At 38.3% G+C, this 13798-nt stretch overlaps 2 protein-coding genes across 5 annotated transcripts; both read left to right on the top strand.

Annotated features, from left to right (window-relative positions):
* The first annotated feature begins 547 nt into the window (after positions 1 to 547).
* Positions 548 to 4586, top strand: LOC104450405 (peptidyl-prolyl cis-trans isomerase FKBP16-1, chloroplastic). 4 transcript variants are annotated; one of them, XM_010064937.3, is made up of 8 exons: positions 645 to 828; positions 1838 to 2017; positions 2221 to 2255; positions 2651 to 2744; positions 2900 to 2960; positions 3451 to 3496; positions 3807 to 3877; positions 4020 to 4586. In XM_010064937.3, exons 1-8 carry the CDS (start codon positions 764 to 766, stop codon positions 4095 to 4097), a joined length of 630 nt encoding a protein of 209 aa, XP_010063239.2. In that variant the 5' UTR covers positions 645 to 763; the 3' UTR covers positions 4098 to 4586. The 4 variants fall into 4 exon arrangements, with proteins under 4 accessions (XP_018730784.2, XP_010063239.2, XP_039170902.1 ...); XM_039314967.1 differs by lacking the exon at positions 645 to 828 and adding an exon at positions 835 to 1091; XM_018875239.2 differs by lacking the exon at positions 1838 to 2017 and having other exon boundaries at positions 548 to 828; positions 2214 to 2255.
* A 5563-nt stretch (positions 4587 to 10149) lies between these two features.
* On the top strand, positions 10150 to 13798 carry LOC104450404 (protein transport protein sft2). Its single transcript, XM_039316088.1, has 4 exons — positions 10150 to 10581; positions 13015 to 13282; positions 13373 to 13477; positions 13567 to 13798. The coding sequence occupies exons 1-4, from the start codon at positions 10364 to 10366 to the stop codon at positions 13675 to 13677; spliced, it is 702 nt and encodes a 233-aa protein (XP_039172022.1). The 5' UTR covers positions 10150 to 10363; the 3' UTR covers positions 13678 to 13798.

Raw genomic sequence — 13798 nt, 5'->3', positions numbered from 1 at the left:
AGTCACGCTTACACAGAGAAATCATTGAGCTAAGACATTTTATCTGAAAATGTTGAGATGCACTTATCTTCTTAATTGCACATGATAGAAAGAGACGAGAAAGTCATAAAATTAATCGACCCTAACAAAAAAGAGAAAAATAAGTACATTTTCATATGATATGATTGATACGGTAAGAATCACGTGTCATGCATTTTTAATGAAATCGGCAATGCAAAAAAATTATTATCACGATGAAATGCATAATAAAATCGTGGGTGGAACTCAAATTCGTTACATTTATTGTGTTTGTTTTGTATTTGTAAAGATTCGAAACAATAGCACAAGTTTTTTTTATGTGATTTGATTAAACCTCTTAACTTAATAGATCTTATCTAGTGAAATTGAATTCTATTGACTCATATTCTAAAGACTTTTTTAAAAATAAAGGAAAAAAATTAATGCAAAACTTGGAAATGAAAAAGAAATTTTGTCTAGAACGTATTAAAGATCTCATTAAATATTTAAGAGATAATGGCACAAAGATCTAAATGCGAGTTGCCTAGCCGCTTGCCAAGTAACGATGGCTTATGTCTCAATTGGTGACGTGGAATGCTGACGTGGCTGCCCCGGGTGGGCCGGCGAATGAAGAGCCTCCTCGTCCGACGAAATCCTTATCCGGCGGAGCCTCATCCGTTAGCTTCTCGAATTGCAGCGAGTGTGTCGATCTTCATCATCACCACCGTGTCATCGCTGTCAGCGACTCTCTTCCTCCGATTCCAGAATGCACGCTCATCGTCTGTATCAAAACCCAATCCAGCTTCCACGCGCTCCCTGCGGATCTCGAAGGTAAACACGAACTCCATCTTCTTGTGGACGTTTGTCGGTTTCGTCTCCGACATCGGCTCGTGGTTTTGTCTCCACTCCACGCATCGAACAACCTCTTAGGGAGGCAAATTGATCTCGGTAGCTAGGAATGACCATGGTCTGGTCGAATTCTCTGGTATGCCTGGCGCTCTGGCGGCAGTGTGAGTTTCTTTTGAGGTGATCAGATTGGGATTTGAGCTGACGCTTTCTCGTCTGGAGAATTCGATTGCATCTGGCCCCAGAAGGTAGAAAAAGGCCCAAAATGCAGTAGAAATTGTTCTTTTTGGGTTGGCAAATCTTGTCTTGATAAATGCACGCGAAGGGTGGTCAATTGCAAAACGGTCGTCACAATTCGCATTGATTTATCAACACATGGAAATTGTTTGTCAAGTACTAGACGTGCTTACCGACCTGGAGAACGGTGACCGGGGCAACTTTAGGACAATCTCTGATTGCTTTGCTGCATTGTTAGCTGTTACGCTGGAAAACTATGGAACAACAGGACAGCACAACATTAATTCTCTATGAAAAATTGTTAGGTGAAGAGCCAATTGTTCATGAATCATTTGGACTTGCTATCTCAAATCGCGTTAGTAACTGACCACTGTTTAATTCAGAATTTAACTTCATTGAATCAGAAAGAAAAGGTGAGAGAAACAGAGTCTTAGACAGGGACTCGGTATCAGGTTTTGGGTGTTATATATAATCCACCAGCAAGATATCATTGATTTGGAATCTTCGCAAACATGAGAACGATTTGCTTATCTTAGTTCTGCTTCAGCATTATTTCTAGACTCCAATTAAAAGGAACCTTGATTCTTACTTGGAGGTTTGTTTTGCCTTTTGGCTGTGCTATGCACTGAACCGAGTTTGTGAACCAAAAAAAAAAAAAAAAAAAAAAAAAACATGAAAACTATTATTTTCAAGATCAATCCCCTTAGGATGCATCTATCTTGAAGTTAATTTATCGATTCGAACTCTTTTATGACAGCATTAGGCAATCTGAGATTGGTGAGGGCAGACTCTGTCTTGAAAAACATCCATCGCTTCCCATCAAGAAATTACGCAGGAGATTGCTTGTAGAGTTTATGGGGTTTATTCCATCTGTCCTATATGCTCTTCCCGCTGTCGCCGCACCTATGTTCGAGATGAAGGAACCTGAAGTGATTCGGTAGAATACTGTGCCTTTTAGATCTTCTCATTGTGCTCTTATTAATGCTGGGGGAAAGTATATTTTTCCAACTGCCAATCTGTGTTTTTTCTTTTCCTTTTTTTCATTTTGCTTTCCATTTAGTATATAAAATTACCTCCTCTTTTTCACAAAGTAAGTCACTGTTTCTGATTGCTATAAGCTTCAACTTTTGAAGTCTTCAGGACGTCGAAGCTTCCAGATGGGGTGAGGTTTCAAGGTACATGGCATTCAATTTCCCCTTAGTTTCCTGGAAACATGGTGGCCAACTTTTATTGGGGACTCACAATCTCTAAAGTCAAGTTGGAAATTGAACGACTTATTCTTGTGGCCGTTGTGTCATTATCATTTGACTATTTGGTTACTAGTCCATGGATTACGCGTCCCAGAGTTGCCAGCAATAAGCTCTTTTCTTTTATTTTTCTTTTTTATGAATACACGGGTTATCACATCAACACTTACGAGGGAAATTACCTAGGAATGCTGCAAGAATTTGTCTGTTATATTACTGTAAGTAATGTAGTTAATGGGAAATAAGGGAAGTATTGCAGCAGGTATTATCTGGAATATATTCTATTATTTCTCATCAAAAATTTCTGAGTTCCTGTTTTTCAGAGATTGTTGAAGGGGAAGGACCAGAAGCCCATGATGGAGACCTTGTCGAAGTTAATTATGTGTGCAGGCGCTCAAATGGGTATTTCGTTCATAGGTAATTCGTATGTCATATTTGATGCCGAGGCTCACCTTTTGGGCTGTGGGTTTCTTGATCTTGTTTTATCATATGGCCTATCCTGATATCGCATCATGTTGTCTGTCTGGATGTATTCTCCGACTACCCTTGACTCATGGCTTGTTTGAATGCAGTACTGTAGATCAGTTTAGTGGAGAAAGCATGCCCATTTTACTTCCACTGGATGAGAACCAAGTAAGCTCGGTTTCTCATATGGTAGCATGACGAAGCTAGAACTTTGGTGTTGTAGGATCTCTATTTCTATTTGACTGGGTAATAAGAGACAATACAAATTATATCAGTTTACCGTTGGCACATGACTATACACCTTTCTGTTGTAAACAGAATCGGAAGTGTTTGATATTGGCATTTGCATCGTCTTTTTGGTTGTTTTGGTTTTTAAACCCTTTTCTACTAACCTTTTGTGCTATTTAGCCACATTAATACAGATAATTGTTCCCATTTGTTTCTTCCATACTCCAGTTATGAATGGGGAAAAGAATCAGAGTAAAATGATATTATGAAGATGAACAAACATCATGTCTCTATGTCGTTCTCTTTTCTTGTTCTTGATGACTCTATTTGCTATTTTCTGTTTATACGTCGTTATCCTTTTCTTTCCAAACGAAAGTTGGCAGAACATATGACTGGGTAACTATCTTTTGGTTGCTTGTCCCCTTGACAGATCATCAAAGGTCTCAAGGAAATTCTGATTGGCATGAAGGTTGGAGGTACTTTCTGAGACTGAAAGATATTTGACACTTATTTAAATGCGCAACCTTGGAATTTTTTGAACTACTTAAAACAACGCTGGTCATCTCTATTAGGTTGCTGATTCTATTTATCTTCTTCCATTATATCTCTGTCGCAAAAATGCTGCATAAATGTTCTGCATTCTTAGCCTACCTTGTCTACTTTGTTGCTAATATACCGAACCAGCTTTCTTCCCCTTCACCTTAACCTTCGAAAATCTTTGTTTATGTCTCTGTATATGCAAGATCAATGAAATTGCTGAGACAAATCCCGCTATTTTCTTCTCAGGAAAGAGGAGAGGATTGATCCCTCCTTCTGTTGGATACATAAACGAAAACCTGAAGCCAATCCCTGATGAGGTATTGACCCTCAAATCATCTGTTGTTCCTGTTTCTTCAGTTCATCCCGTAATTATGTTTTCCACTTCCCAGGACATGCTTCTTGTCTCCTGGACTGTTAATTTCGCTGCTAATCGGTTTATTTCTCCTTTGCCGGTTGCAGTTTGGACCTCAGAGAAGCCTTTTGTCACACGCGAAAGAGCCTTTGATATTTGAGGTGCAGCTATTGAAAGTGCTATGACATTGTTTCGTGATATCCTGACAATATTCCTCCTGTGTTCGTTCAAGTTTTTCACATCTGAGGAATGTCTTAAGATGCTCAGACATCCTCAAGAAGACCACTACTCATGTTGGTCTCACTTGAACAGGATCTGCTCTGTCAAGACAGACGGCCCCTCCCCCTGCCCCCTTTCCTCTCTCCTTGCTTTTTTAACATGCGTGTGCGTTAGCAATGGGAGCCTGACTTGATTTGATGACCCCCCTTAATTTTTTGTGCAATCTTTTACCAATCTTCTTTCATTTTCAAATGGGTGGAATCGGGCGATGACAGACACGTAGGTTAGGTTTGCTTGTACCATGTAATTTATTGTTATACCGTATGTACGTCGCAAAGCAATCACTTTCCCATTTCGATGTAAATACAACATTAGTTGTAGTTTCAGTTCCTAGTCGTGACAATCTGCTGCGGCACGCACGCATATTGCTTAAGAAGCTACAGCTTTTCTGATAAGGTTAAGATTGTTATTTATAACTAGTTATTTAGCTTGAGGGTTGTGTGAGCATGTGTACATGCATTTTTTTTTGGGAAAATTCTAAATAAGCACTAGAAGTATCTTTATTTCCTCAAATAAAAACATGAAGTAGACTTTCTTTAAGATAGGGGCTTGAAATTGCTTGAAGTGGTTGTAGTTGTTTCAAATAAGAGCCTAGTCTCGCGGACTCGTTGGTCAATAAAAAATTTGGTTGATTAGGGGTACTTTGGTCCAAACAAAATTTAAATTTAATTATACTAAAACTTAAAATTTTAAAAAAATTTAAAAAAAATGGGAAAACACAAGCTCCCTCCCGCCTATGGCCGCCACCCATCGCTGGTGGGGTGGCGATGAGGGCCGCCGGGGCCACCGTCACCTAGGCGAGGCCAGCAATCCCGATTGACCAAAGGCAAGGGCCAACACCAAAGGCGAGAGAGGGTGGCGACCCTCTCCCAGATCTAGGTAAGGGTTGCCCACCCTCGCATAGGCCTGGTGGCCCTTGTCTATGGCCCCCGAATCTCGACACCGTCTAGGGGCACTAGGTGAGGGTAGCCAAGCCTTTGCAACGATCGGCAACCCTCGCCCAAATGGGAGTGAGGGTGGGCGACCCTTATTGCAGCACTTACCTTTGGTCAACAAGGGTCACCAGTAAAGGTGGCAAAATTGGTCTTAGACCCATATATGACCCATTTAAATCATAAATGGGTCATATATAGATCACTTATTTTTTGACAAAAAATGGTTAAATATGTTTAACAATTAAAGATTTAAGATAAGTGGATCTTAAATAGGTCTTAAATAGGTTGAATTTAGAACCCATTTTCAACAAAAACCTTACAATCTCCCTTTTCCCTCTCTAACTTTACAAAAAAATTATAAAAATTGAAATTATAATTTTCTTTCTTTTTTTTTTTTTTTTTTTTTCCTCCTTTCAATGGCCAACATGGCAATGGCCAACAACCAGCCAAGCAAGCCTCAAGCTTGCTGGATCTAGTGAGGTGGAGGCCTCGCCGACGTCCAGCGAGGCTTGAGTCTCGTTGATCTGGCAAGACTCGAACTCACCGGCGTCGGGTAAGGCTCGAGCCTCGCCCGGATCCCAAGCCTCAAGCTCAAACCTCACCATCGGGCGGCGAGCGAACTCGAGCTTGCGGCGTTGGCGGCGGGCAAGCTCAAGGCTCGCTTGTGGCGGTCGCCGATGTCTTTGTGGCCGCCGGCCGGCCAAAAAGAAAAAAAGAACAAAAAGAAAAAAAGAAAATTAAAAATTATATTCTTAAAAAATAAAAATAATAATTTAAAATAAAAATAATTAAAATTTGATTTTTAAAATAATTATTTTAAAAATTATAAAAATTGTCCATTAAATTTGTGTTGTATAAAATTATTTTAGCAATACCAATACCATTTTTAAAATATATATATATATATATATATAAGAAATCATTCTTTTTAAGTTTAGTTAAATAGGTCGGGTATAAGTCGGGTCGGGTATGGGTCAAAAATTTTGCACCGCAATAAATGGATCATAAACGGGTTAAATGGATCGATTTGGGTCGGACCATTTATGACTCGACCAAACCTGACGACCCGACCTAATGGGTCTAGTCGTCGAGTCCTCGCCAGACGGTGAGGAGCGGCGACCATAGGCAAGAGGGAGTCCTCCTGCCTATGTTTTCCCCTTTTAATTTTTTTCTTGTTTTTAAAGTTTTAGTTTTATTTAGTTTTTTTAATGAAAAATAAAGAAAAAAGGAAAAAAAATTAAAAGATGAAATTGCCTTTCACAACTAGTGAATTGAGACCCTTATTTGAGATTGATATTGTCACTTCATGGTCTTATTTGAAACAATATCCACTTCTCTTTTTTTTTTTTAGAAAATAAAGGCGTTTCAGATCTTTATTTGAAACAATCTCTATTTCAGACCCTTATTTGAGAAAATAATAACACTTCAAACTCTTATTTGAATTTTTTTTATTTTTTTAATCATCAATAATCTAATAATATAGATGTAATGTAAGAGAAAAAGGATGAGATTTATATCATTTATCCTATTGTTCTGTAGATAAATATGAAGACCCTAGTTTATCGTGTGGCAGGAAAAACGAGTATCCAAAGCACTTAAAACATCAAATGAAAATAATTTATTAGTGTACAATCATGAAAGCTATATTCGAAATAAGCCTCTTCAAAAAGTAAATTATAATAATAAGTAAGTTCATAAATGATCTTTGTCTTAACAAAATTGTTTTGTCTTTTGTTTGTTTAAAATGTTTTATTTCAATTTCGAGATGATATTAATATTTTTGTAATATTATAGAGTGGGAGTAATATGTTCCATCCTTTTTTTCGTCGGGTAAAAAAAAGGGGGAAAAACTCCAAGAAATGGTCCAAAGTAACCTTATTTTCTTGAATAAAGGCATAAAGTGAATCTTATTTTTAAAAAAAAAGTTTGAAGTGGCCATGGTTATTTCAAATAAGAGTTTGAAGTGACTATAGTTGTTTTAAATAAGGACCTTACCTCGCCGACCATTGGCCAGCTAAATTTTTCAACCGATCAAGGGCGTTTTCGTCCAAATCTTCTTTTCTCTTTTTTATTTTCTTCTTATTTCTTTTCCAATGTTGGCCAACAATCGCTAGCTAACGGCTTCAACTGTTAGTGAGAGCCAATGAGGACCTACAAGCACTCATCAGTAGTAGGCAAGGGCTTGCAAGCCCTCACCAGCCGTGGGCAAGGCCACCCTTGCCAAATCTAACGAGGGTCGGCCTCGCCTGGGGTAGCAAGGGCTCGATGACTATCGCCAGCAATAGGCAAGGGTCGTCAAGCCCTCACTAGTTGCAAGCAAGGGCTTGCAGGTCGACCCTCGTTAGATCTAATAAGGGTGACCTCGCTTGCGGTTGGCCAAGACCATCGAGCCCTCACTAGCTACAAGCGAGGACTTGTAGGCCCTTGCTAGATTTGGTGAAGGTCAGCCTCACTTGGGGTTGGTAAGGCCTGACCTTACTAACGGCCGCAAGGGGGGCCTCCCATAGGGCGAGGATTGCCTCACCTAGGCGAGGCCGTCCATCGCCAAATTGGGCAAGGGCAACCCTCACCTCGCCTAGTCCTCTGCAAGCATCGTTAATGCCTAGCCTAGAAAAAAGGGAAAATGACGAAAATGTCCTTGACCGTCAGAAAGCCATGCCTTTATTTGAAACAAATATAATCACTTTTGGCTCTTATTTGAACAATATCCACTTTAAACCTTTATTTGATAAAATGACGGCATTTCAAGTCTTTATTTGAGAAAATAATTACACTTTGGGTATTTTCTTGGAATTTTCCCAAAAAAATGAATTTGCAGTAAGAAATAAGCAAAAAAAACAATGTACCAATTTGCGTTAATTGTTAGAAATGGATAAAATCTCTAATTTCCAAATCACTTTCCCATTTCGATGTAAATACAACAGTAGTTGTAGTTTCAGTTCCTAGTCATGACAATCTGCTGCAGCACGCCCGCATTTTGCTGAAGAAGCCACAGCTTTTCAGATAAGGTTAAGATTGTTATTTCTAACTAGTTATTTATTTATTTTTTATTTATTTCTAACTAGTTATTTAGCTTGAGAGTTGTGCGAGCATGTGTATATGCATTTTTTTAATCATCAATAATCCAATAATGAGATGTAATGTAAGAGAAAAGGATGAGGTTTGTATCATTTATCCTGCTGTTCTGTAGATGAATATCGCATTTTTTGAATGCCATAGTTTATTATGTGGCAGGAAAAATTAGTATCCAAAGCACATAAAGCATCAAATGAGAACGATTTATTAGTGTACAATCATGAAAGCTATATTCGAAATAAGCATCTTCAAAAAGTAAAATATAATAATATATAAGTTTATAAATGATCTTTGTTTAAACTAAATTGTTTCATTTCAAGATGATATTAATATTTTTGTAATATTATATAGTGGGAGTAATATGGTCCATCCTTTTTCTTTGTCGGTTAAAAGAAAATGAATCTGCAGTATGAAAAAACAGAAAACAATGTACCAATTTGCATTAATTGTTAGAAATGGATGAAATCTCTAATTTCCAAGTTAACTAAAGAACCCTTTCGATTCTCTGGATACAATTCAAGAGACTCAATAATTTAATCTCCAAAGAAACCGTACATTTTTTTTTTTTAATCTTCACATGAGCACTACTGGAAGGCTCCCTCTCGAATCAAGATCTTTGATTCCTTTTCACTACCTGGATTTGAGGGCCTTAAAGCTTGTCTCAAATTGAGGATGGTTAAGGTCTTGATAATTTGAATTTATGTCGAAGTCTCAACTGTTGGGGAAGATCTTGTGGAATTTTGATGAATTTAAAGCTTTTTTTAGTATAATATCTATTATGATAAGTTTAGATGTCTATGGTGATATTTGAAGAACAATAATGATATTAATGAACCACCGGCCGCGGTGGCTCCGCTGGATAAGGCCCTGCTAATCCTCAGCCCAGAGGTAAAGGGTTCAAAACTCAGGAGAGGCGCTAGATGTATTAAATGTGACTCAGGGGTTGTGAGTCGTCCTGCTTAAGTGTCACCTGGGGGTTTACATGAGAGCTTAGAAGAGTTAGTAAGTTGATAAGTCATTTCATTGGAAGTTCATTGGAAGTTGAATCACAAGTCATTTCCTACTCTTAATCGTGACTAGAAATAACTAACTAGTGATAATGAGCGCATGTTGCTGTTGAGAAGTAAGGCTAATATTGAGTCATTAAAGGTACTAGGTAACATGTTAGGATGATCGTTTGACACATAAATTAGAGCCATTGATGGCTAAAAAGTCCATCACAGGAGAATCGAAAATTGTCTGAGAATAGTTTATGTTTGAGGAAAAAGATTGTACGAGCGATCCTATCTCGAATAGCACCTCCTAACTACTTTTAACTGCTCCAAAACTATTTCCAACCAAAAAATTGAAGATGTTTATATAAAAGATGATAGACAAAAATTAGAGAAAATCAATGTCGTTTATTGTTATTTCATGTTGATCGATTTGTGATTTGTTCATATGAAATTTCTAGTGTGATGTTCTTATCGCCTTGTAATCGAGATAAGATCAAATGCATGAGAGGAATAGCAATACTTCAATCGTGACAATAAGGCCTATTAATTTATATGATTTATATTTGTTGATCATAACTTAAATTTTAACCGTTTCTTGTAAAGTTACCATAATTCTTTTGGCTTCCTTTTGAAATCTAGTGTGTTTATTAGCTATAGCATACGTAGAGCTGTCAACATATAGATCAACATAAAGAAGAAAACTACAAATATAATCATCAGAAAATGAGTGATATGAGATCTTAATATATTAATTTCATTTGTTTCATGGACAATCATCAAGTCAAAATGGAATTTTCCTCAATTTTCTATGTTCAAGTCACATGAGAAAATAAATTATCGAAAAACATTTTCATCATCAATGAACATATTAATATTAAAATAAAATAAAATAAAAACTGGGAAAAATTATATATACGATTTTCAATCTTCCTCGTGCTCCTGCAGATAAAATTATTCCTTACGCCACCGCAAATCATAGTCTCAACTCGTAACTGCTAAGCTTTTCCCGGACTGTGCTCCGGGCGACCGACTTCATCTTCCAGCCTTCGATCCGCGAGGTAGGATTCGAGGATCTCCCTGCTTCCGAATCCTTCGAGGCTCCGATCCGTTGACTCGAGGCGGCGGCCGGAGAAATCTCGGTTGCTCTCCTGAAAAAGGGAAGCGGAAATGCAGAAGATGGCGCAGTCGTGGTTCTCGCCCGACGGCGGCAGCGGCGGCGGCGGCGGCGGCGAGGACCCGCAGAAGCCCTCGTCCTCCCTGCTGGCCGATTGGAACTCGTACGCCTCCTCCCGGGAGGCCGGCGACGACGCCGGCTTCGGCATCGGCTTCGATATCGAATCCGCCGTCAAGTCCGCCAACGACTCTGTCTCCGGCACCTTCAGCGTGTGAGCTCTCTCTCTCTCTCTCTCTCTCTCTCTCTCTCTCTGATTCGAGTGTATGTGAGTCCATATGGTTTGGATTTAGGTGGCTCGCATGATTATTCTTGTAGATCTCATAGAATTTGAGGCTTGATCGGCCTGTTTCGGGGTGGAAAAACGTCGAGCCGTGGCTGTTGATGATGGATCCTTGGGGATGTATCTTGTATGTGCGTTCACGTGGTGGTGTTGTTTTACGGCGAACCTTTGGCTGCGGATACTGTTCTTCGGTCGTTATTGTCATTTGTCATTTCTACTTGGCTTGGCTGAGGAACGTTTTAGACTTGGTAATTAGGTAAGGCGTGCTAAGTTCTACTGGTGACTTTGATTTATTGAAGGCGATTTCTTTTGGTTTCTCTCGGAAGGAATTCATTCCTCTGTTAATACCTGGTAGGTTCTTGACCATATATGTGGGAGGGGAAGTGTTTGGAGTGTGTTTGTGCCTAGGATCTTGCTTGTCAGCCTAAATTATATGTGTGTATGGCAAACTGGGGCTGGGTGAAATTGCCTCATGGGACAATTTGGAGATGCATATCTGTAATCACGCATTTATATGATTACAGCAGGATATGTTAAGATTACATGGGCAAATGTTGTATCCAGCTGGATTGCATCCAAGAGAATGTAGCATTGCTAATTTAATCCAAGGCAGGAAAGTCCTAAATAGTGCTGCTGCTTGTCTTTAAAAGCAGTCCTGATTTATCTGTCTTGAACTCATTGTCTATCTGGATTACTCTGATCTGTTAAAAAAGTTTCTTTAATGTTCTCCTTGCTTTAGCTGCATTATTAGAATGTTACCATCCAGAGCCTACTTTCTCTTATGTGCTTGTGTAACTGGAAGTAGGAAGGGCAATCTTGTTAGGGAATCAAAAAATTGAGTCACGTTTATAGTACTGTTAGTCTGGGGATATAAGAGCTTCATTCAAATAACTTAGTGAATAATGGAGAAACCATATTTTGTTTCATTTTGCAATTTCTTTCAACAAAAATGTCCAAAATGGCTTTTTGGTACATTGACCCTGTTACTTGACAATCAATGGTTTCTGGCTGTGATCTACTGTTCTTTTGTTTGTTGTAAGACTTAGAAAGTGAGGATATTGACCTTGAGACAATTGCCTTTGTGGAAACGAGCATTCTTGTTAGCAGTTTCACTCTTTGTGAATGAAGAAGTGTTGTTTATATTTTGTTTATGCTTTAGCAGTCTTCTATTTGCGTGATGTTTCTGTAATTTTGTTATATTTCTTTTTATATAATTCAGTAGGTAGCTGTGTACTTTGATTTCATAGCAGTTTTTTCAAATTGTGCCTTCCTCATTGACCATGTAACTAGATTACGAGGTTGGAAGTTCACCTGTTTTATTTTCCTTCTTCTATCAATTGTGTTTATCTGGGAATTAAGGAGGACTCGTTAACGCTCTTTTAGAATATTCCGTGTCTTTTGATGATTAACCATGTTCTAAAGCAATGATGCATTTTTTTGCTAACTCGATTGCATTATGAATTTTCCCTCTTAGAAGATCCTCCCATAGCTACTTCACTGTAATTGTCAAATGAACTCATATTCTGGAATGAAAAGTTTATCTGCATCCATGTCTCATAATTGAATATCACAAGAATCAATGTTAAGTTCTAATGTAGCTAAAAAAGCATAACTCAGTCACAAGTAGGTATTACTCGAGAATCTATGAAATAACGTCATACAACATTCTTCCTCATCTTTTCGAGTCATGAATCTATTCAATTTTTGATTATAAGATTCTGAATTAAGTTGTGATGTAGCTTAGGAAGAAATTGAAGTTCAATCCCAAGTAGGTACTTCTTTGGAGAATCTATACAATAATTTCTTATACAAGTTCAACTTTGCAAGCCGAATTACAAAGAATCAGAAGTCAATATTTCCATTTTCATTTTTTCCAGACATTAATATAAAGAGAAGAAGAGGAAGCAGAGAATCATCCCAGTCAGATCAGTTGCAATGGGTTGAACCATTGAATTGAATTTTTCTAGCATGCCGCTTATTGTTGTGGAGCCCAATCTAGAATCAGATTTGGATTGACTTAAGTCTTATCTGGACAGACTGTAGAAATTAGACTTATGTATCCATGAATTGAGGGTTTTTTGAGAACTGTGCTGAAATGGTAAATTGTGACAGAATCGTGAATGCAGGCAAATCTTGATTAAGTCTAACTGATTCTTCCTGTTCCCATAGTCACACTATTTTCAGATTTTAATTAAAGCAAATTTTAATTCCATTCAAATTGTAAAAAGAGTTTTTTTAACTACCACATTATATATCATAAGCAATGAACTTCTGCTGCACCTTTATATGCTTGTATGGTCGTGGGCGGTATTACTGCTTCTGATTGGTTATTTTGCTTACATATTGCCCTTGACATTTGTTCAGGGTTTCAAAAGGTGTAAGAGAGTTACCTGGGAATTTCCAATCTGCTGCCAGTACAGTGCCTTCAGGGAAGGCTCTCATGTATTTTGGTTTATTTCTGGCTAGCGGTGTCTTCTTCATTGTGATTGCTTTCACAATGTTCCTCCCAGTTATGGTGCTGATGCCCCAGAAATTTGCCATCTGCTTCACACTTGGGTGTTGCTTTATTATTGGATCCTTTTTCGCTCTCAAGGGTCCAATGAATCAGCTTTCTCACATGTCGTCCAAAGAAGTATTTACTCTGCATTTTGGTGCATTTTCTTCCTTTCCTAATCAATTTGACTCTTCTGAGTCTAATTTTTCTCTTTTACTGATTATGCAGAGGCTTCCTTTCACTGTGGGATTTGTTGGCAGCATGGTTGGTACCATATATGTCTCGATGGTGCTTCACAGTTATATCCTTTCTGTGCTCTTCTCTATATTGCAGGTACCGTATTCACAAGTCACGTGCATCTACATTCCTTTATGTAAAAATTTCAAATGAAAATTTAGCTGACACATTTGAATTGCTTGTAGGTTCTTGCACTGGTCTATTATGTCATTTCATACTTCCCTGGTGGGTCTGCAGGGATGAAATTTCTCTCATCAACACTTACTTCATCAGTAATGAGATGTTTCGGTCGGTGAGTGAGTGAGCCGTAGTAGCTTTGTCTGTTATATTTGTCCTGTTGTTGTCTGACATTGCTCCAGGACCCGAATGAATTTGGTTATTAGTTGAAAGGCAAAGATTTGGAAAAAGAGCTTCAAA

The sequence above is a fragment of the Eucalyptus grandis genome, chromosome 6 (assembly GCF_016545825.1).
Source record: "Eucalyptus grandis isolate ANBG69807.140 chromosome 6, ASM1654582v1, whole genome shotgun sequence".
Classification (NCBI taxonomy): Eukaryota; Viridiplantae; Streptophyta; class Magnoliopsida; order Myrtales; family Myrtaceae; genus Eucalyptus; species Eucalyptus grandis.
This window is presented reverse-complemented; position numbering and strand designations above follow the sequence as displayed.

What these genes read in the sequence shown, in the direction of transcription:
- LOC104450404 (XM_039316088.1), top strand. Translation starts at nt 10,364, where the DNA reads ATGCAGAAGATGGCGCAGTCGTGGTTCTCGCCCGACGGCGGCAGCGGC. An exon ending in CTCACATGTCGTCCAAAGAA is followed by an intron (nt 13,283 to 13,372) that starts GTATTTACTCTG and finishes CTGATTATGCAG; the next exon opens with AGGCTTCCTTTCACTGTGGG. An exon ending in TGCTCTTCTCTATATTGCAG is followed by an intron (nt 13,478 to 13,566) that starts GTACCGTATTCA and finishes AATTGCTTGTAG; the next exon opens with GTTCTTGCACTGGTCTATTA.
- LOC104450405 (XM_018875239.2), top strand. Translation starts at nt 570, where the DNA reads ATGTCTCAATTGGTGACGTGGAATGCTGACGTGGCTGCCCCGGGTGGG. An exon ending in GATTGGCATGAAGGTTGGAG is followed by an intron (nt 3,497 to 3,806) that starts GTACTTTCTGAG and finishes TTTTCTTCTCAG; the next exon opens with GAAAGAGGAGAGGATTGATC. An exon ending in TGAAGCCAATCCCTGATGAG is followed by an intron (nt 3,878 to 4,019) that starts GTATTGACCCTC and finishes TGCCGGTTGCAG; the next exon opens with TTTGGACCTCAGAGAAGCCT.